The sequence below is a fragment of the Lutra lutra genome, chromosome 11, assembly GCF_902655055.1.
Source record: "Lutra lutra chromosome 11, mLutLut1.2, whole genome shotgun sequence".
Lineage (NCBI taxonomy): Eukaryota > Metazoa > Chordata > Mammalia > Carnivora > Mustelidae > Lutra > Lutra lutra.
In genome coordinates, this window is record NC_062288.1 from 37,249,676 (window position 1) to 37,272,855 (window position 23,180).

Here is a 23,180-nt window from a genome sequence, read left to right on the forward strand (position 1 = left end):
TTGGCAATGAAAAATGTGTGGGTTGCTTTGTTTAAATCTGGCCCAGTGTGTAATTACTGTACAGTAAATGAGACATTTTAAATATTGGCTTATAAACCTTAGCAGACACTACGACATCAGAAGATTATGGCAAATATTTATTAAAATAATTGAAAACCTTTGAACTGAACCTTCTGTCTGCTACAGAATTGCTTCCTGTACCACCTTTTTGTGTTTCTGAAGCTCTTATTGATTTTATCTTTCCTACTCCTAAAGAGAACAACACAATATTAGGCAGGTAACTTATCTGATATTTGGTAATTATTATGTGGCTCACCTAGATATTTTGTAGATTTCTGTGTAAAAGGATATTGTTGGGTCCTATGACTATATTACTAATTTTTCACATAATATATTTTGTTTCTTTTTTAAAAACATGAATTTTAATGGTAATTACATTTATTATATAAATGTTTGTATCCCTGCTGTGATTACAACTATATCAAAGGCATGATTTTTAAATTTTTTTAATAGATTTTATTTATTTATTTATTTAAGAGTATGTGAGTATGGGGAGGGGCAGAACAAGTAGACTCTGTGCTGAAGCCTGGAGCCCAGCATAGGGCTCAACCCTATGACCCCACCAAAACCAAGAATCAGACGCCTAACTGACTGAACCACCTAGGTGCTCCAAAGATATGATCTTTTAATAATGGGATCTCAACTTCCTGTTCTTAATTCTCTATAATATTCCTTAGAAAGAATGCTAATAAAATCAGAGTAAGAGTGTTGCTGAAGAATTTAGGTTACTATAAAATGGGTACTAATTCATTGCTCTGAATTTGGAAACTCAATGAATAAATATTAGAGAAGAAGGACATTCTAGAATTTTAGCTAATTGTCAGAATCTTGAATTCTTCTAGATGAGCCTTTCTCTCTCTCCTGAGCTGAGCCTCCATACCAGCATTTTCCAAGAGAAGTTTTGCAGTCACGGAAATGCTCAGAATTTCTGCTATTAGGGTAGCCGCTGGCCACATGTGACTTTTGAGCACTTGCAATGTGATTAGTGTGACAGACTTTTTTTTTTTTTTAAGATTTTATTTATTTGACAGAGAGAGATCACAAGTGGGCAGAGAGGCAAGCAGAGAGAGAGAGAGGAGGAAGCAGGCTCCCTGTAGAGCAGAGAGCCCGATGCAGGACTCGATTCTAGGAACCTAAGATCATGACCTGAGCTGAAGGCAGAGGCTTAACCCAATGAGCCACCCAGGTGCCCCTGTGACAGACTTTTTAATTGTATTTAATTTTAGCTAATTTATCTCTAGATATAAATGGCCACATGTGGCTGCTGATTGTCATATTGGATACTACACTTATGGAGCACATTGTTAATAAGATGTATTAAAATAGGGTCCTTTGGAAGCTTTTGGGAACTAATTCTTTTGGACATGACTTTCCAGCTGATTATATACTGGCACAGATTCGTGTACAGTGGAGTTCACTAGGACCTGAGAAAGTTAGCAAAGTATATTTAGGTGATTATTGTAAAAAAGGCTACATATTCTATTGAAAACAAAATATGTTATGTTTTAAAGGACACATTAACCTCATGTTTTGTATTAAAAGCATTTTCAGTCTTCTAAGACTCAGTAACAGCTATTTCACTGTATTGAAATAATTAGCTGCCAGTTATAAGTATTTCTGTCCTTAACCTAGGTGTCTACACACACATCATGTTAGAAACATTTTGTATTGTATGAACTGATAAAAGTGCCTATGAGCGAGGATGTATGAATAAATAGAGCACTCACTCTACCTCTTGTACTTTTTAAGAAAGACTTTTCCTATTGTTAGAGTATGCTTAGTAAACTAGTTTTTATCTACCATGTGAATATTGGAAATATGTGCATCTTCAGATAGAACAATTTATAATTCAGACCCTGTTTTTGATTCTGCAAAACTGAAGGAAACACTATTTAAAGCACAACAAAGACTGAATCTCTATAAAAAGGGGTTTTACAAATTTATAAAAAGAACCACTCCATTTTTCTATCCATATTTTGCTTTGCTTATTTTTTTTAAAGATTTATTTATTTTGGAGAGAATGCTCAAGTGGAGGCTGGGACACAGGGAGAGGGAGAGAGAGAATCTCAGCAGATGCCCTGCTGAGCATGGAGCCCAATGTGGGGCTCCATCCCAGGAAACTGGGAACACTGAAAAGAGTAGGGGAAAGTGCAGAAGAAAAAGAGGCAGAGAGGGGTTCCCCAAAATCTTTTACCCCCATATTTGATTAACTCATAACCTCTTTATATGAAACAGATTGACTGGAGCCAAAGAAAAAAAAATCTGAACAGAGAATGAAGCTGTTGCATAAGAGACAGTTTGTAGTGCAAGCCCAGCCAAGAAAATTACATAGTGAAAACAAAGGAAACAGTGCTCAGTGGAGAAAAAACAAAATCCCAGATCTCCAGAATGAAATTGGTAATGCAGTCTAACTTTACCTAACATACATAAGCCCAAAAAAAGTGGAGTACATCCGTAAGTAAAAAGAAAGTCAATTTAGTTTGACTCCAAGATATTGGAACTAAGGGATAAGAATTTTAAATGGACTACCAGAACCATCTCAAATAAAGTAAGACAGAAGAGATTTTAAATGTATGAACATCTCAGTAGAAAAATAGGAAGATCTAATAGAAACATTAATAAAAAACCAAAGTGGGGACACCTGGGTGGCTCAGTGGGTTAAGGCCTCTGCCTTCAGCTCTGGTCATGATCCCAGGGTCCTGGGATTGAGCCCCACATTGGGCTCTCTCCTTAGTGGGAAGCCTGCTTCCTTCCCCCTTCTCTGCCTACTTGTGATCTCTGTCTGTCAAATAAATAAATAAAATCTTAAAAAAAAAATAGTTTGAAAGTGCTATTTTCTCTGCTTGAAAGCATTTTCATAAAAACAAACAAACAAAAAACACCAAAGGGGAATCCTAGAACTGCAAAATAGAATTTCAGCAATTAAAAAAAATTACTGAATATACTTTACAATCAAATAGACATGGCAGAGGAAAGAATATGTGAACTTGAAGATGAACTAATACAAATTATTCAAAATGAAGAACATAGAGAAAAAAGATTGGAGAACAAAATGATCAAAGCCTTAGGACCATGTTAAGTTATAGCAAATGATCAAATATACATATAATTGGAATACCAGATGGAGAAGAAAGAGAATAAGGTAGAAAAAAAAATACTTGAAAAAACACTGGCCAAAAATGTGCAGATACAAGATAGTAAATGAGTAGCAAGCAGAGTAAGCACAAAGGAACATACAGCATGATACCTCATGGTGAAACTGTGCCTGGAAAACTACAACAGACTTATTACATATAAGGACCAATGGTCTGATTCAGCTGACTCCTCATGAAAAACTGTAGAGGCTAGGAAAGAGTTAATACCTTTAAGATACTGAAAGAGAAGAAAACAGTGTTAATCCAGAATTTGTATCTAGCAAAACACCATTCAAGAATGAAGGTGAGGGGCCCCAGGGTGGCTCAGTCAGTTAATCATCTGCCCTTGGCTTGAGTCATAATCCCAGGATCCTGGGATGGAGCCCCATGTTAGGCTCCCTGCTGAGCTGGGGAGGTGTTTGTACTCCCTCACATGATCTCTCTCTCTCTCAAATAAATGTATAAAATCTTTAAAAAAAAAAAAAAGAAGAATGAAGGTGAAATTAAGACACTTTTAAATAAAAAGAAAAAAAAACTAAGAGAACTTGTCACCAACAGACATGTAATACTTAAATGCTGAAGGAATTTTTTTAGGCTAAAGGAAAGTGATACCAGAAAGCCTGGATCTTCAAGAAAGAGTGAAGAGCATGGTAATGGAAACTAGTTGGGAAAATACAAAAGATTATTTTTTTCTTTTTCTAACTTCTTTGTAAACTATATTGCTGTTTAAAAATGAAATCATAACATTATTTTCTGGAGTTCATAATATATGTAAATTTATTTCATATAACAACTATAAGAAGATATGCACCTATAAGATGACAAGATTTCTATATATTAGGTTAAACGGAACATTTTTAACAGCAAAAGGATTGGGAAATATCAAGAATGTAGTAATTCTTTGAACAATGAAAAATAATATTGAAGACTTAGCTCTTTTGCCAATAGGAAGATTATATTAGAATTCTAAAAAATAATATTCATATAATAAGAAAAGGTAAGAAAAGAGGAACCAAGGAACAAAAAAGAGATAACCTGTAATGATGGTAGCTTTAAATCAAACCAGTAATCAGTTTTAGTGTTAATGGACTAAGCACTCAAATTAGAAGGCAGAGATTGTCAGAATGATTAAAACAAATAAAAAAAATAAATCTTTAAAAAATATTTTTTTGGTAAAGGTTTATTTATTTATTTGACAGAGAGAGAATGGAAGTGAGAGAGGGAACACAAGCAGGAGGAGTGGGAGAAGGAGAAGCAGGGAGCCAGATGTGGGGCTCAATCCCAGGACCCTGGGATCAGGAACTGAGCCCAAGGCAGATGCCTAATGACTGAGCCACACAGGCACCCAAAATTAACACTTTAAATATAACAAAAACACACCTAGGTTGAAAGCAAATTCATTGAAAAGTTATACCATGCAAACAGTAAGTGTTTGCTTTCTTAAGAAAACTACAGTAGTTTGGGCACCTGGGTGGCTCAGTTGGTTAAGAGTCTGCCTTTGGCTCAGGTCATGATCCCAGGGTCCTGGAATGGAGCCCCACCTTCCCAACATCAGGCTCCCTTCCTTTCCCTCTGCCCCTCCTCCTGCTCATGTGAGCACTTGCTAGCTCTCTCTTTTCCTCTCCCTTCCCTCTCCCTCTCAAATAAATAAAATCTTTTTTAAAAAGTTGCATTAGCTATGTTAATATCAGATAAAATAGATTTGAAAGTATAATGTGTTAAGAGAGATAGAGGGATTCATAATTAAGGGTCAGTTCAGCTGGAAGGAATAGCAAGCATAAATATGTGTGTGGCTACTTAACATAGCTTCAAAATACATAAAACAGTAATTGACAGAATTCAAGAGAAAACAACAAAAAAATCCACTATAGCTGGAGATTTTAAAACTACACAGTAACTAATAGAACAAGTATATAGAAAATCAGCAAGTACATAGAAGATTTGAACAACAGTTTCAACCATCTTCAGTTAATTGATGTTTATGGGACACCACACCCAACAGTGGCAGAATATATATTCTTTTCAAGTGCACATGATATGCTCATCAGGATAGACCATATTCTGTGGGCCATTAAGTATGTTCTAGTGAATTCAAAATCATGTAGAATATATTCTCTGATGATAATGTAATTGAATTAGAAACCATTAAGATAACTAGGAAAAATCTAAGTGTTTGGAAATTAACACACTTAAATAAAGATTGGTTTAAAGAAGAAATCATAAGGGGCACCTGGGTGCCTCAGTGGGTTAAGCCTCTGCCTTCAGCTCAGGTTACCGTCTCAGGGTCCTGGGATCGAGCCCCGCATCGGGCTCTCTGCTCAGCAGGGAGCCTGCTCCCCCCCCCCCCCGCCACCGTCACTCTCTGCCTGCCTCTCTGCCTACTTATGATCTCTCTCTTTCAAATAAATAAATAAAATCTCCTTTTTCGCAACGGGTTTGCCGCCAGAACACAGGTGTCGTGAAAACCACCGCTCAACCTAAGCCAGAATGGGGAAGGAAAAGACTCATATCAACATTGTTGTCATCGGACACGTAGATTCGGGCAAGTCTACCACTACTGGTCATCTGATCTACAAATGTGGTGGGATCGACAAAAGAACTATCGAAAAATTCGAGAAGGAGGCTGCTGAGATAAATAAATAAAATCTTAAAAAAAAGTCATAAGAGAAATTGGAAAATATTTTAAAGTGAATAATAATGAAAACAGAATATATCGGTTTGTAGAATGCAGCTAAATTAGCACTTAAAGGAAGGTATCAAACTTCAAATGCCTGTAGTAAAAAAGAAGAAAATCTCAAGTTAATGATCAGCTTCCACCTTAATAAACTAGAAAAAGAAGTGTAAATTAGGTGCTATGTCTCTCCTTCAAAGGGCACCAAACCTATTATGGGGACCCCACTCTCATGACCTCATCTAAACCTGGTTACCTCCTAAAGGCCCCATCTCCAGGTAGCATCTCATTGGAGGTTAGGCCTTCAACATATGAATTTTGAGAGGACAACAAACATTCAGTCCATAAATGGAATAACTAGAATTTACTTACATTGCTTGTGGAAATGCAAATTGGTACAGCCACTAGAAAATAGTATGGCAGTACCTTATAAACTCCAAACTATGTCTATTGTATGAACCAGAAATTCTACTTCTAGGTATTTACCCAAAAGAACAGAAAATATGTCTTCTCAAGGATATTTACACATATATATATTAATGTTCATATAATTAATGACATTTTGAAGTAGCCCAAAACTGGAACCCAAATGTTCATCAACTGACGAATAAGATACTGTGATATATCCCTGTTATAGAATACTACTAAGCAATAAAAGAACATGAATTACTAATAGGCTTACAACATGGATGAATCTGAAAAGCATGTTAAATACAAGAAAGAAGTCAAACACAAAAGAATACACATGTATGAATCCATTTATATGAAATTTTAGAAAAGACAAAACTACTATGACAGATCAGGGATTAAGGGTGGAGGGAGAGAATCAGTGCAAAGGGCACAAGGACATTTTTAAAGGTAAGGGAATTCTACATCATGATTGTACTGGTCATCGGACTCTAGAGTTAACCAAAATTCATCAAACTATATACTTGCAATGACTGCATTTAACTGTACAAAAATAAGATCCTAGTGAAAAAAAAGAGGGGAAGTAAAGTAATAAAGTTTATAAAACCTAATGAAAGTAAAATATATTTAAAATGACCATATGACATGAGTTCATGTTTTACTACACCAGGCCATCACACAGCTATTTTAGCTTGAGGCTTTCTGTCACATGTTGTGTAAGTAATTCAAATAGGAAAGGATAAGGAACAATAAATGCGTGTGCATGCCATATATATTATAATTGTCTATGAATGAATTAGTGAGACTATATATTTTATAGTTTACTGTTGACAATGTTTTAAAATTTTTGGCCCATACAGAAACTTTTAACATTTCTCCAGATACCTGTATGTGTCTATGATTACCTCTAAATTAAATTTATATTCATCAAAATTGAGTCATCACCAACTAAGGAGCCAACTAACTGGGTTTTCATTTCTTTTTTTTTTTTTTAAAGATTATGTTCATTTACTTAAGAGAGAGAGGAGCATGGACTTAAGGGAGAGGGATAATCAGACTCCGCACTGAGTGTAGAGCCCAGTGTCAGTCTCTGGATCTCATGACCTGAAATCACCACCTGAAACCAACAGTCTGATGCTTAACCCACTGTGCCACCCAGGCACCCCAGCTTTTCACTTTAACAGTCGAGTGTCCCTTCTCATTTATGTTCTTATGTGAGGATGTTTATGAGTGCTTTGGCTCTGATGTAGTTAAAGCGAATTCTATACTATGAAATGTTAACTGAGCCTAATAAAGTTTTTTTCATAATTTTTGGATAAGGATTTGGGCTATCTCTAATTTGTGTTAGAAAATTTCAAACAGGGGCGCCTGGGTGGCTCAATCATTTAAGCGTCTGCCCTCGGCTCAGGTCATGATCCTAAGGTCCTGGGATTGAGTTCTGCATCGGGCTTCTTGCTCTGGGTTGCCTGCTTGTGCTCTCTCTCTCTCTCTCTCATTATTTCTCTCTGTGTGTCAAACAAATAAAATCTTTACAAAGAAGAGAAAATTTAAGACAGGCTGCTTTATTATGCTTCTACATAAATATGACACAGTGCATTATCTTTAAGTATCTGATATCATAAGTTTCAGAACTAAAAATAATAACTTGTGGGACAGAGAAATACTGGTGAACTCTCTCCTGATAAATTTATTAGATTGCCAGGTGCTAGTGTGACCTATAAATAAAAATGTGAAGTAGTTCTCTTGTTCCCTTAAGGGCTAAGGTTTGACTAGTATGCTTAATGTTTTGAAACTTTTAAATATACTTTGGAGACCCTCTGAAGGCTAAGTATCCTGAGTGAAAATTCATCAGATTCTTTTTTTTTTTTTTAAATTCATCAGATTCTTAACCTTGGTTAATTTGAGGTTAATGTATGAAAGATTATCTCTAAGGTGATGTAGCATACCTTTCTTTCTCTTTTTCAGCTGGAATCAACAGGACTGGGCCTTAGTAGTAGTAGACTAAGAACAACTCTTAACAGAATACAAGAAAGCCTTATTGATATGGTAAGTAACCAATTAGAATTAGTTCTTCTGGGTTACAGAAAATAAAAATTAGCTATCCAGTCAATTATAAATAAATTGTGCATCCATATGTATGTTGAGTGGCTGAGTCCTCAGTATTACACTGTGTGTTTGTAAGGAAGTAAACACAGGTTTCTTACAGTCTGATTGGAGAGAAGAAACTGGTGTACATGGAAGAGTCTGATGTTGGTTATACATCCAGTACAAGTTCAAGGGGAGGGAAGGTTCACGTGGAAACGGTATTTCAGAGAACGGCTAAAGGAAGAAGTGAGACTTGTGCTAGTGTTTGAAGAACAGGCTTGGGGTTAGTGGGAAAAAGAAGAAAGACTGGCATTCAAATTAAGGTTCAGAAGCTGAGAAAGGGCCTGGAGATGGGAGCAGGCCTGGCCCATAGTTTGGCCATCTTTGTGATTGGGACACTGGTATATACTGAGGAGTCGGGTTGCCGGGAGTGTTTAGGGACCACTTTCTAAATGGCCTTGAAAGTCAGGAAGAGGTTTGGATGTAGTTGGCTGTGCAGGAGGGGCTCTGGATTTCTGACTGTTGTGTCACAGGATGTAGTGTATATTCTAAGAAAATAGGTTAGGCGGAAAAACAGGGCTGAGCCTTTGTAGTGTTTAAGCTAACACAGGCATTTAAAACAACACGTTTTTTTCTTGCGATGGGCCGCTGTAGTCAGAGATTGCTGTTTTTCAGCACGTTCCTCTGCACCTACATTAAGCCCAGGATCCTCTGATTTTTCTTCACCTACCCAAACAAGCAGTCATTTTCCTCTTTTCTCATAAGGTCTATTATTATGTACATCTGCTACTGAAGTTTTAATAAAGCAATGTAATCATTCTTTTAAGAAATACTAATTGAAATAGGATTTGCGGGGTGTGGTAGTAGTGCTGGCCATTCATCAGTGCACGGGAGAGGTAATTCCTGTATTGGAACTTACATTTTATCGAGGCAGAGAGACAAATACGTAATATAGTGTCAAATAGAAGCGCTAAGAAGAAAATGAAGCAGAGTGAGACCAGTGGCCTTTGAGCAGAGATGTGAGTAAGATGAGAGAGAGGCATGTGTTCATATCTTGGGTGAGTACTCTTCACACAGAGGAAATCACCTCTATCCATCTCATCCATCTCCCTTATAATATGGACATCTTTCTGCCCAGTACATGTATATGTATATTTTCATAGCACTTATCTCTCAGCAAACTGCATTTCTTCAGTAAATTGTTCATTGAACAAAGAAGTAAATGCCAATCCCTGAGTTTTCTTGTCTACTGGGTTAACCTGGTTTGTTTTCTTGGCTTTGCTATCCATTTAATTCTGATCGTGTTCAGAGTCAGGGCTCCTTGTTTGACCTAGCCACTTATTTATATATATATATATTTTTGTCTTTGTTTTTGTAAACTCGATTGGCTTTCAACTCCGTTAGAAGTTATCCATGTTTCTGTTTTGCTTCTCCTTGTTTGATACTTAGCATAACCTTGATCATCACATCTTGTTTTCCAGATCTCAGTCCACAGCTTAAGTTTTTCTTGTTTCTGGCTGAAAGCCTTGAAATTGATGGACTGAATGGTCATAATCAGAAAGTCCAGAGTCGGGTATAGTTACATATTTACCTCTAGAACCCATTACTCTTAACTTAGTCTGGGCTTCTTGACAGTTGGAGCCATAGATTTCCTTAATAATAAAATAATAAGGGGCGCCTGGGTGGCTCAGTGGGTTAAAGCCTCTGCCTTTGGCTCGGGTCATGATCCCAGGGTCCTGGGATCGAGCCCCACATCGGGCTCTCTGCTCAGCAGGGAGCCTGCTTCCTTCTCTCTCTGACTGCCTCTCTGCCTACTTGTAATCTCTGTCAAATAAATAAATAAAATCTTTCAAAAAAATAATAATAATAATACAGTTAAAAGGATTGATAGGTCAAGATTTACCCTAAAGTCATTCACTCTGATGTCTTTGGCATCTCTGGTAGTTACTGACTGGTGATAGTCAAACCACAGTTCCAAATTTGACCCTTAAGGCATGGATTTGTTGCTTCAGATTCTGCGATATCTAATGAAGTATCATACTGGGTAAAAAAACTAGCTATTCAAACCAGCTGCCACCCATCTGGGGATAACAATGTATTTGTAGCATCTGTCTGACCAGTTCTGTGTTCACTGGGTAAGTTTTTCCCAGAACTGGTAGTCAGATTTAGAAATGTGTTTTTAAAAAGCCCTCCCCCAGTAAATGGAAAGATACGCCTGCTTTTATCCTTTGGCACCTGGTCTTTTTTTTTTTTAAGATTTTATTTAATTATTTGAGAGAGAGAGCATGAGAGAGAGCATGAGAGGAGAGAGGTCAGTGGGAGAAGCAGACTCCCTGCTGAGCAGGGAGCCCGATGTGGGACTCGATCCCGGGACTCCAGAATCATGACCTGAGCTGAAGGCAGTTGCCCAACCAACTGAGCCACCCAGGCACCCCGGCACCTGGTCTTTTAAAGAGATCTTTTCTTTATTTAAGTCCTTATGGTTACCATCTCTTAAATCAGACTGCACCTTGGATCAGAAAGCCATGAGAGCAGTCATTCTTTTCTTCAGTTTTTAAGTAGTGCTGACCTTTTTGACAGGGTCTCTCCATAGTCCTTATTCCTCATACAGCAATACAGAAGTTTTTCTCGAATTTTCTGTTGGTTTCCAGTGTTACATGTTACATTATTACTTATACTGATAAGCATTGGTTTATTATTTTAGAAAATATATTTGTCATTTGCTAGACCTTGATCTCAGGTTCTTGTAAGCTGGTATATTAATTTTTCTTCACTTCATTAGTTTGCATCTACATTGGCAGAGAACATTAATTGGTTTCTTGCTATTCAATACAGTCTTTGGTTGTTAAAGTAATTTATAGCCTAATCAATCTGGAGCCACTAAATGAAAGTTGTACTTTCTCTTGTATTTCCTCTATGTGTTGGTTAAAAGTTTAATAAGCACATTTTTGGTTATTGTGTTTTCTCCATACATATCTTCTAAATTTTGCTTCTAAGCTGTAGAAGGTATCATGGAATCATTATGATCTTAAAAATGCCACCTGAAATTTTTTATCATATATATTCAAGTTAAATAAAATTTGACACATCAAATAGAAGTTCAAGAAAGGGAGCCTACTAGGGGAAGGAAGAAAGGGAAGCTGGTATAGGTCATAGTGGTATCAGAACTGTGAATTTTTAGCTATACACTCGCTGATGCCAAATTGTTGGCTTTAAGATCTTTGACTAACTTGAAATCATCGATAATAAAAATATATTTTAAACGGGTCCGGAAAAGCCAATAAAAACGATTTCTCTTTGTAGTAGTAAATTATCAGTGGCAGGAGAGGTTCAATATTGTGACTTTCAGTGTGAAAGTAAAGATTTTGGTTAAGGTTTTATTTCTCAAAGTCTTCAAAGGGTTTTATGTCTTTTCCTTGTTGTACTGGTGTAATCTAAACACTGATCCAGCTTAGAAGCTTTTCCATTCAAGTGTGCAGTAAGCAAGTGCCGTTTATTTAAATCCGCTTGACGTTTTTGTGACTCTCTTGCTCTCTCAAGCTTATTTCCCCAAATGTGAACACAGAACTTTAGCCTTTGAGCAGGTAATTACTATAATTTTGATGCCCCAAATGCCAGTGTTAACGAGGAACAAAGAACGGTATCCAAATGCAAAAGCCCTTTGAAGTGGGAGCAACAATTCCAGTGATCACTGCAAGAATGTTCTTGTGGAAGAGCTCCGTGAGTAAAGAGGGAGTTCAGCACATTTGAATGGCAGGTAGGTGAGGAGTAGTAAGGAGGGAGTAGGTGAGTGCTTGTGGCCTTTCCGTATACCCAGAGATAAACTTCATTTCTCTCAGGCCACAGATCATTGCCTTCTGTCACCTTTTAGCACCACCTCCCTCTTCTATCCTAAATTAGCTAGTTAATATCTACTACATTCACAGGAATTTTTCAGTTTTTAAAGATATTTTTATTTTTTAGTACACATACAGTGATACCTAATCATAAAAGAATGAAATTCAGAAGTTACTCTGCTAGTGTCAATGTGTGGTATTCATGGTGTACATGGTTATGCTGGAGCTATTCTGGGTTTGAGATTGTGCAATATTGGCAGAAAGTTCACGTCCGTTTTTGTCAGTATAATTACAAAATATTTTAAAACAGGGTATGTTTGGGGCACTTGGGTGGTTTAATCAGTTAACCGGCTGCCTTCAGCTCAGGTCATGATCCCGGGGTCCTGGGATCAAGTTCTACCTCAGACTCCCCGCTCAGTGAGTGGGTAGTCTGCTTCTCCCTATTCCTCTCCCTCTGCCTCCTCCCCACTGCTTGTGCATGTGTACTCTCTCTCTCTCACGCTCTCTCTCAAATAAATAAATCTTTTAAAAAAAAAAAAAAGAGGGGTGCTTGATGCCTAGTATATAGTTGTGGAGTATAATTCTCCAAGTTTCTCCTTATAAAGCCATAGAAGGAAACTTATTTGTGCTCCTTTAACCTGTACAGTTCTATACATTCTGAGTAGCTGTCAGCTTCTGATTGAACCTCTTTCCAGTAAGAAACTCATAACCTTCCCTGCCTTATACTTCTGTCTGATAGAAAGTGCTTTGTTGTGATGTAGCCAAATCTACCTCTCTGGAATTATTTTCTGTTATTCCTCTTTCTGCTCCTTTGGGCCACTTGGTCTAGCTTAGCCATCTGGCCCAAGTGAGTTATCTCTTCCCCTAATTCCTTTATTAGTTTTTGTTTGTTTGTTTGTTTGTTTCAAGGTTTCATTAAGTCTTCTTCCTCACCATCCATTGACTTGCTGTGAGATGGATATTCACAAAGAGAAAATACAGAGTATTATAGGAGGTATTGGAAGTATAATATTGGAAGTAGGTGGAAGGCAAGGAGCTATGTGAGGAGAGTATGAGACTCATGGGGTGCCTTGCTGACTCAGTGGCTCAGTTGGTTAAGTGCCTGCCTTCTGTTCAGGTGATGATCTCAGGGTCCTGGGATTAAGCCCTACATCAGGCTCCCTGTTCATGGGGGAGCCTGCTGTTTCTCCCTCTGCCACTCCCCTTGCTTGTGCTCTCTGGTTCTATCTCTCTGTCAAATAAATAAATAAAATCTTAAAAAGACTCAAGGGATATGCAATAGTTGGATAGCTATCTTTATTATTAATTCATTCAACAAGCACACATTGAGTGCCACGGTACCTTATGGAAGACCAGCGGGTGGTCCTTCTGGTAGAAGAGGCAGATAGGAATAACGAATATCCAATTTAATGTCCGATTGTGTCAGGAATTACCAAAAAAAAAAAAAAAAAAAAAAAAAAAAACTAGGAAAGGATAGAAAGAGAAGAGAAGGGGTATGATTTTGTTTAGGTGATCACACAAGGCCTCTCTGGGAAGATAACATTGAGGTAGATCCCTGAAGGAAGAAATAGAGGAGTGAGTCACCTGAATGAGAATTCATTTATTTAACAACATTTATTTAGTGCCTATTTATTGAACACTTTATGTATGATGCTAGACCCTGTCTGGGAGTTGAGGATACAGTTTTGGTGGGGAGAGAGCAGTCTGACAAAACTCCCTACTCATGTGCAACTCGTTTGCTAGTAGAGAGGGAATATTTTGGAGAGAAGTGTCTCAGGTGGAGGAAACAGGGGTTGCAAAGGCCCTGAGATGGGACCATGTCTGACCTATTCCAGGAACAGCACAGAGGTGAGGATAACCAGAACAAAGCAAGTAGGAGGGCTGGTGATAGATAAAATCAAAGAGATAGCCAGAGCCTAGATCCATGTAAGGCCTTTGGATTTTACTCTGAGGAAGACAGGAAGCTGTTGGAAGAGCTTTAGCAGGAGAGTTGACATGATCTGCCTTAATTAGGTAAAAGAGAATTATTTTCACTATAGTGTATCACAATTAAGGAGAGAGAGAAGGTAGCTTGTACCAGTTAGAGTGGAAGAAGTAGTGAGACATGGTCAGATTCTGGATCTGTTTTGAAGGTAGACCCATCCATCTAGATTTGTTGCTGGATTATAAGTGGGGTATGACCATGAGAGGAGTCAACAATGACACCTAAGTTCTGGAGAATGGTGGTGCTATTATTGGAGATGGATAAGACTTTTAGGAGGGACATATTTGAGTTCAGTTTTCAGATATGTTAAATGCACTAAAGGTAAGAGAGAGGTCAGGGCTAGCATGTAAATTTTGAGCTCTTGGCATGTGGATATTTAAAATGGGGGATGAAATCATCTAGGAAGTAGAATTTGAGTGAGAGAAGTCTGAGGGGTAAACTCTAGGACACTCCAGGGTTTAAAGGTCAGGGAGAAAAGGACAGACTAGCAAAGGAATCTGAGAAGCGGCCAGTGGTGTAGGAGAAGAACCAGGAGGGTATGGTACTCTGGAAACTAAGTGAAGAAAGCTTTTTAGGATTAGCCATGTAGGATGCTATAGTATAGTTTAAATAAAAAAGGTATTTAGAACTGACTGTTGGACTTGCCCATAAGAAGCCACTGGGAACCTTGATAACTGTTTTTTTAGAATAGAATAGACAAAAACCTGATTGGAATGGGCTTGAAAGAGAATAAGAGGAGATGAAGTAAAGACTCCCTTACCATCTTCATCAGTTAAACTGTTTGAGGGTCTGCTCATGAAGGAGGCATGCCCAAGGTCTTGAGATACAAAAATGATGAAATTGGTTCTAATACTCCCAAGAACTCGGTGAGGTGGAGGGTCCAGGAAACCACAACTGACAAAGTGCACTTGATGCCATATACAGAAATAGGTATATGTGTAAGTAACATTAACACAAGTAAGATACTGGGTGCTTCCGTGGCTCAGTCGGTTAAGTGTCTGCCTTCAGCTCTGGTCATGATCCCAGGGTCCTGGGATTGAGTCCTACATCGGGTCTCTGCTCAGTGGGAAGACTGCTTCTCCCTCTCCCTCTGCCTGCAGTTCCCCCTGCTTGTGTGTGCGCGCTCTCTCTCTCTGTCAAATAAATAAATAAAATCTTTAAAAAAAAACCCCAAAAACAGAAGTAAGATACTAATTATTCTTGGGAGACTGAGAAAGTAATAGAAAGGGGGTTAAGTATGACCTCAGACTTGAAAGATGAGGATAGAACTAGGCAAAGAGCAGAGAGAACTGGTAAGAGAAGAGTGTCAGTAGGACAGGTATAACAAGTAGCCCAATGCGGCTAGACCCTAGGGGCGTAGCAGATTACTTGGAAGTGAAGCTGGCAAGGTAGCTGGTAATATCATGGCAACAAGTTTAGGCTTTTGTCTGTAAGGCCTGTATAGTCAATTGAGACTTTTAAAATGGGGAGTGGTGTGGTAATGTCTCCATTTTAGAAAGATCACTTAGCTATTCTAGAAAAATCAGCCAGTGAATTGTGTGCAACGTGAAGTAGAAATAGGAGAAGCCAGAGGGAGAGGTCTCTGTTTGGGGACTGTTAGTTCACGTAAGAATGCTGTGGGGCCTTGGTACCAATGAAGCAGTGACAGGAAGAAACAAAGGAGAGGTGTGTGCTTAGGCACGATGGAGTGGGGAGGGAAAGGGGAGACAGGAATGATTCCAGGGTTCCTCACTTAGGTAGTCTGGTAGATGGTGATTACATAAACACTGGCATTAAATGAAATAGCACAGGCAGCCATTTTATGACTGTGTGTGTGTGTGTGTGTGTGTGCGCACAGGAGGCGGGTGATTATTTTCCTTTCTAGTAGGAGAAAATAAATAATGGCGCTGTGACTTTGATTAACTTGCATAGTTTCCTTATCCCAATTCTCCCTTAGAGAAAGCACAGTTGTTACCAAAATAACTTTTAAATGCTAATTGAGTAATTAGAGATTGAAGAAAACAATATCTTTTGTGGAAGATAGGATACAAAAAAAGAACTAAAGAAGAATAAAACCATTTTCTAAATTGGAAGGTTTTATAATGTTTTAGTTCCATTTCGCTAAATTTATAAACCTGTTATGCTCCCAGAGTCCTTTCATTCATAAGGCAAGTGTTGGAGATTTGTGACTATATAATTCATTTAAGAAGTAATCGAGATCTACATTTTGTACACTTTTAGACTTGTTTGTATCCAATTTTTGTGCCCTTATTTTCTTGGAGGATCTTTTAAAATCAATACATCCTGCTCTTCAGGCATCCCTTTCTTTGATTCCCATTAGCCACCTTCCTTCTCATCAGTAACATGACTCCAGACATCTACCAACCCAGTTAGCTCAGTTTCAGTTTATAAGTGCATTCTAGTCCTGCCTTCTTGAGATTATACCAGGGTTACCTTGATTAAAGTGTGGATGTGAAATGGTTAACCACACCATAATTTTGGAATGTGCCAGCTCAGTCCTCCAGAGACTTGTCTCTCTTTCCTCATTTACAGGTTCTCGAAGGGCATCTTGCTATTGTCTCTATGAAACATCTTCCAATTCATAAATATTGCTTGTGTTGGCCGATTTTAGGTCATGCACAGATAATAGCATATGGAGTTAGATCGTTTTCACTTAGTATAGAAAGGAAATTTCCAGTAGTTAGAAAATATAAAAGAAGGAGAAGAAAGAACGGAAACTAAATGTGATTAATATGCCTGCCTACGAGTATTTTAATTACAGGTCCAGTTTTGTAAAACCACATGGTTTATTACTCTTAGATTTGATTTCACGCTGTGTGTGCACATGTGTTGTGTTTTCAGGAAGTTTCAGCTGATCCTACTGCCACCCTCACAGCAGCAGAAGAGAGAAAGGAGAAAGTGCCAAGCCCACACCTCAGTCACCTGGTGGTTTTGACATCTGGGGATACGTTGTATGGGCTGGCAGAAAGAGTGGTAGCCACAGAATCCTTGTAAGTTGTTAAAACCTGTTGCTTTGCCTTTAAGTATTTAAGAAAAATTATAAAAATAAGCACTGTGTAATTAGATTTCTAGCTGCATCCTTCTCCTACTTCTGAGTGTCACTTATTTATTTCTGAGAAGTCTCTCCTGAAATAGATCACCAACCGATTTTTTAAAACTGCATGGTTGGTGTTCAGTTATGTCAGTGGAAAAAGGGAAATCTTTTAGGTTTCAGTCTTGAGCAACATGATCCTTGCTTTAAAGTAAAACTTTACAAAAGAGTAACCACATCATAGCATACTTTATATTTTCCTGCCAAATCGTGATTCTAGAGAAACTAGTTACAGCGTCAGTTTAGTGTTAAATATAGTTAGCCCTCGACATCAGCAGGAATGCTTCCTGACCTTTATAAATCCCCCATTTTTAATACAGGTAAAGCACATGACTTCTTCTATAAAATGTAGTCCAGCATCAGTTAAGAGTTTTTGCGTACATAAAACAAAAAATAGAGAAAAACAGGGCAGCTGCTGACAAATCTCAGTTCAAATGACTCCACTCCCACACAGCAGCCTCCTGACCTGAAGTTCACGCGTATATCTCAGCCAAGCTACAGTTTGCTGCATGAGGTTACTTAGGAGATGTGCCAGCCAGATGTTAAATCTGTGAATTCAACTCTCTGTTCTATATAATTAAATGGGATCCTTACAGGAAATCCTTTAAAAAAAAAAAAAAAAAGCCTGTTAAATTTTTTTCTTCCATCTCTCCTGTGATCTGTGCTTCTGTGTCACACGCAGAGCAGCCTAGCTGTACAGCTTGTGATTTCTGAGCAGTTTATTTGAAGTCTTCTTCTTCCACGTCTGCTCCCAATCCGTGATAAGCTCAGCAGTAACTTTTGGGTAGGTTGTAAATGAGCTAATACAAGGTAGTTCACTCAAGTGGAGAGGAATTTTAACAGTCGAACTTGTGCTTAGAGATCTTAAAGGTGACTTGCACAGAAGTCTTGACAGGCCATGGATCGCGCCCTCTGCTTATGCAATGCGTTCTTTATTCCCTTTAGGGTATTCTTGGCTGAACAGTTTGAGTTCCTTCAACCCCATCTGGATGCCGTGATGCCTGCAGTCAAAAAGCCCTTTCTTCAGCAGTTTTATTCTCAGGTCAGAGACACTCTTGGATGTCATTTCAGCTGGGAGCACATTATTTGGGGTTTTTTAACTGGTGGCCAGTCTCCAGGTTCCAGGAGAGCAATTAACATGCGTTTATTCACTCATGAATTCCCATAGTAAATAAATACTTACTGAGCAGCTCCTATACCTTTTCATCCAATGCACATTACAACTGTATTTACAATAAAGTATGATAAGGGGAAAGAGACAGCAGCAGGGTTTTTAACATTGGCAGGAGGAGGAAAGGAGGTGTCATTGGGAGAAGGTTTTCTAGAGAGGCTGTCTGGGGGAGGGTTGTTTAAACCAGGGCAGGTGGCTGCGGTGGGAGTATATTGCAAGCTAAGGGAATGGCTCACAGGAGACCAGCCAGTGAGAGAGAGCCTGGTGCGAGTCCGCTCCCTAGAACTCAAAGACTGTCAGAGCAGGGGAAGGGGCCAGTGGTGAGAGAGACAGCTGGAGGAAGAAGCAGGAGCCACTGATGCTGGTGCTCTCAGCCAGGATGTGGGCTCTGTTTGCAGGGCACTGGGAAGGGACCAGAGGATTTGAAACCGGGAAGTGGCCTGTTCAGTTTGTGTTTCAGAAAGAGGGGTTGGCAGCAATAGATGGCAGGCCTGTGGGCAGGGAGCCTGGCTTGTAGGCTGTCATGAGTATACATCTGAGAGATGACAAACTCTCCTGATGGGGCAGGTAGAGTGGAAATGGACAGAAGTGAAAAAAACATGGGAGATATTTGCTCATCTCCATGAGAATCTGTGGTTCTTTTATTGTTGTGGCATCAGTGACCTCAAGTTGATTCTATGTCTCAAAAGTGTTTTGAGTAAGTCCTTTGCCAACGAACTGAAGTGTTTTCATAATTTAAATATCCAGTTGTGTATGTTTTATTTTTAGATGTGATATATACTCGAAATAGATACAAAATCTTTTTTATAAACTTGATACTTTTAGAAAATATTTGTTTTCCTTTCTGTGAAATGTATTTCAGACAGTCTCGACTGCCAGTGAACTACGCAAACCAATTTATTGGATTGTAGCCGGTAAAGCTATTGATTATGAACAGATGCTGCTCCTGATGGCTAATGTGAAGTGGGACGTAAAAGAAATTATGTCACAGCACAACATCTATGTAGATGCACTGCTGAAGGCAAGTACGCGGAAACGCCTTTGTTAAAGATGAGTCTGCCAGGAGAACTGTACCTGTCATTGCACTTGCTCTGAAGTAGTGTTGCACTTGCTCTGAAGTAGTGGGATTATCGTTATGACCACATTTCTAGCATCATGGTATTAATGCCCCTGAATCGGAATAGACTTGTTTTTGAATTTTGTGTTCTTTTAGACCTAAGAATTCTTCATAGATTTTTTTTTTTAATTTTTATTTTTTCAGCATAACAATATTCATTATTTTTGCACCACACCCAGTGCTCTATGCAATCCGTGCCCTCTACAATACCCACCACCTGGTGCCCCCAACCTCCCACCCATAGATTTTTTTTTGGTTTTGCTCACTAATTTCCCATCTTGAATTAGATTTTGATTGGGATGTCTTGGCTGACTTTCATTTTAAGTAATTTCAATAACCAGGACTATGGTGACAAGAAGATATTTCTATTTAATTAGATGTTTCCGTAGTTGTGTAGATTTATTAGCAAGAGACCAAGCCCCTGATTATTCTGTGTTATCATTGTTGTGTTTTTCCAGAAATTACATTACTTTTGCAATGTGTCATGCAAACACCTTTGCATTTACAACTTACATTTAAAAGTTTTCTGGAAAGAATTGTACACCTCTTGTCATTTATGCATCAAGAGATATTTATAGATCACCTGCATGTGCCACACACTGATCTAGGTGTTGACAGCATAGTTGTGATTAAGAAATTTACATATCCCCAGGGAATTTACATGCCAGCACGGAGACAACAGTAAAGACCTAAATTAAGATAAAATATGTCAATTAATTAATAGCTCTGTGAAAAAATAAATAAGCAGCAGAGGAGGGTTAGAGAGTGCAAGGTGTGGTTTGGGAGCAATATTGTTTATTTACATGTGGTCACAGAAGGGGATACTTATCAGGAGATGAAGTGAGAATTGGGGAGCAGCCCGAAGGAAGCGAGGAGATGAGCCTTGTGGATATCTGAGGAGAAGCAAGGGCATTTGAGGAGATGAAAAACGCTTTCAGAAAAGTCTTGATTTTCATATTTGTTAGTGAAAAGAAAATTGGCCCTTCTTAAGCTCCTGGCTTTTCTCTCATTCACACAAACATTCTTACTGCTTAGTCAGGGCAACAGATGGTAGCCGGAACACTTGTGAACCAGTAAGCAAAGCCAGAGATCAGAACAGAGATAGTGGTGGAATTCATCATCTCTCTGCCTGGTGACCTCCTGGAACTCTGTAATGGAGATTGCGAGACCCTCCCCAGACTACTCCGGAACTAAGGGTGGGAGAAAAGTTAGCAGTGTCTAGGGGTTACTGTTGGGTCTGAGGGTGCTCTCTAATTGCTTCCCTGGGAGAACTTTGATTTCTAGGGTTCCCATAAAACTTCAGTTGGGAATCTTAATTTGGAATGTGATAATCAAATGTATTTTATAAATAACCTCATACGCTTTTTTTTTTTAAACAATTTTGGTTTTGAAAAGTTGATTTTATTTTTTATGGCATGCCAACCATGGTATTCATAGGGAAGCAAGAAGACAGAGATTTCTGCACTCAGTGAATATATATACTAGATGGAGCCTTAGTTCTTCTTGTTTTTGTTTGTTTGTTTGTTTAAGATTTTATTTATTGGAGAGAGAGAGCATGTGTACCATGAGCAGGGAGAGGGAGAGAGAATCTTGAGCAGATTCAGCACTGAGCTGGATATGACACTCGATTCCACGACTGAGATCATGACTGACCCAAAACCAAGAGTCGGATGCTCAACAGATTGAGCCTCCCAGGCGCCCCTAGTTATTTTTAATTATAAGAAACATTAATACTGTAAGAAAGAACCAAACTTATTAAGATTATTAACCTGAACCAGTTTTTAGCAGCTTAAAACCTCTCCTAAAGAAGCTCTTATATAACTTTTATTTGTTCTTTTACTTTTCCAAATCCAAACCTTTGGATTCATTCAATTTGTTGGATCCAACAAATCTGCATTTGTTGCCCCTCAGAAATCTTAAGTAAAATGAAATGGTTTTATTGTTCATTTAACAACAAACATTCTTAAACATTGAAGTTAGCAGTGAGTAGAATGACATTGTTTACAGTTAGCATATAACTTTTTTTTTAAGGTTTTATTTATTTATTTGAGAGAGATTGAGAGCAATAGAGAGAGTATGAGCAGAAGCAGAGGAGAAGAGGGAGAGGGAGCAGAAGACTGCCTGTTGAGCAGGGAGCCCAAGGCAGGGCTCCATCCCAGGACCCGGGGATCCTGATCTGAGCCGAAGGCAGATGCTTAAGTGACCAGGCCACCCAGGTGCCACAGCATATAACTTTATTTTTAAAATATTCATGAAAGCACTGAATCATGACTGGAAATCTAAAGCAGGGTTTACTGCAGTGAAGCATAAATACGATAGCAAATACTAGTGTTCCGCTAGATTCATAAAATGGAAAGGATAAAGAGCAATTATTTATTTTACTTTGAATTTCAAAAAGGAAGCTTGGTGGATTGAAAATTCACTTTTTCATAAATAATTAAAAGCAGTTAACTGTCAAAAATAAATTTTAAAAAATGTGATTAACAGAAAAGCAAAAGGATGATAAGTAATCATGTGGTAGCTTGAGTGGTGATGATTAGATTAGATTTTTTTTTTTCCCTCCTGTGTGTTATTAGAGAATTTGAACACATGTCACTCTTGACTTGTTAAGCATTATGTACCTGCTGTCTTGAGGAAACTAAAGAAAAAAAAAATGCCATTTTAAATCTTGTTAAATTCACTTGAAATGTATTGTCAGGGAAGGAGCGATAGCATTTACTTTTGTAAATGAACATATTTAGGTGACAGTAGCCCAAAGAAACTAGAAATACATTTATTGAAGGGTAAACTGTTTGTTTTCATGAAATTGTTAGAATTTGTCTAAATTAGCTACATACATTTTTATTTTTAGTAGAGCGGTATCATGAAAGTTCCTAATAAGTAATAAAAATACTCAGTTTTTCTGTAGGAAATAGGAAGTATTTTATGTTTTATTTTTTCCTTTGCACTAAAAATTTGCAGCTATTCATTGCTTTCAAATCATTTAGAATATAATAACTAATTTACTTTTAAAGAATGTTTAAGATAGAGAATAGTTTATTTGATTATTCTCTAGGGGAGTATAGCCTCAAATTACAAAGGGTTCACAGTTCATTCTGAGTTGAAAGCTTATCAAAATATTTTTTTAAACTGGGTTTCTTGAAGATCATTTTAAAGCCATATTAGGTTACTAAACTCTTTTAATCCATACTGACATGACTAGAAAAATTTGAGATGAAGACGCATTTGAACATTGTTAGCATTGCTTAATCTATTAATGACACTTATTTCCTTGGAGATGAAATGTCATGTGCTCTGTATCACACCATAGTTTATTCAATGTGAAGTACTTAAAAAGTCCAAGTTATAGTTGTATTCTCTTTTTGTATTACTTGGTTTGATTCTGAGTCTTTCTAAATCTTCTTTGCCGGGAAGATGGGAAAGCAATATAACATTATAATTATATTCTCATATGGCCATAATTTTTGTCTTCTTAGGAATTTGAGCAGTTTAACAGGAGGTTAAATGAGGTTTCTAAGAGAGTTCGGATACCCCTGCCTGTGTCTAATATACTTTGGGAACACTGTATACGGCTGGCCAACAGAACTATTGTGGAAGGGTAAGTTTTCATGAAAGCATTATCT

The 23,180-nt window shown here is 38.0% G+C and overlaps 1 protein-coding gene across 1 annotated transcript in view; it reads left to right on the forward strand.

Annotated features, from left to right (window-relative positions):
* VPS50 (VPS50 subunit of EARP/GARPII complex) overlaps nt 1-23,180 on the forward strand; it is a 128,686-nt gene that overhangs the window by 100,076 nt on the left and 5,430 nt on the right. Inside the window, exons 22-26 of the mRNA XM_047694559.1 lie at nt 8,239-8,319; nt 17,020-17,168; nt 18,215-18,311; nt 19,303-19,461; nt 23,034-23,155. Of these exons, the coding sequence (XP_047550515.1) occupies nt 8,239-8,319; nt 17,020-17,168; nt 18,215-18,311; nt 19,303-19,461; nt 23,034-23,155 (608 nt within the window). The remainder of the gene's footprint in view (nt 1-8,238; nt 8,320-17,019; nt 17,169-18,214; nt 18,312-19,302; nt 19,462-23,033; nt 23,156-23,180) is intronic.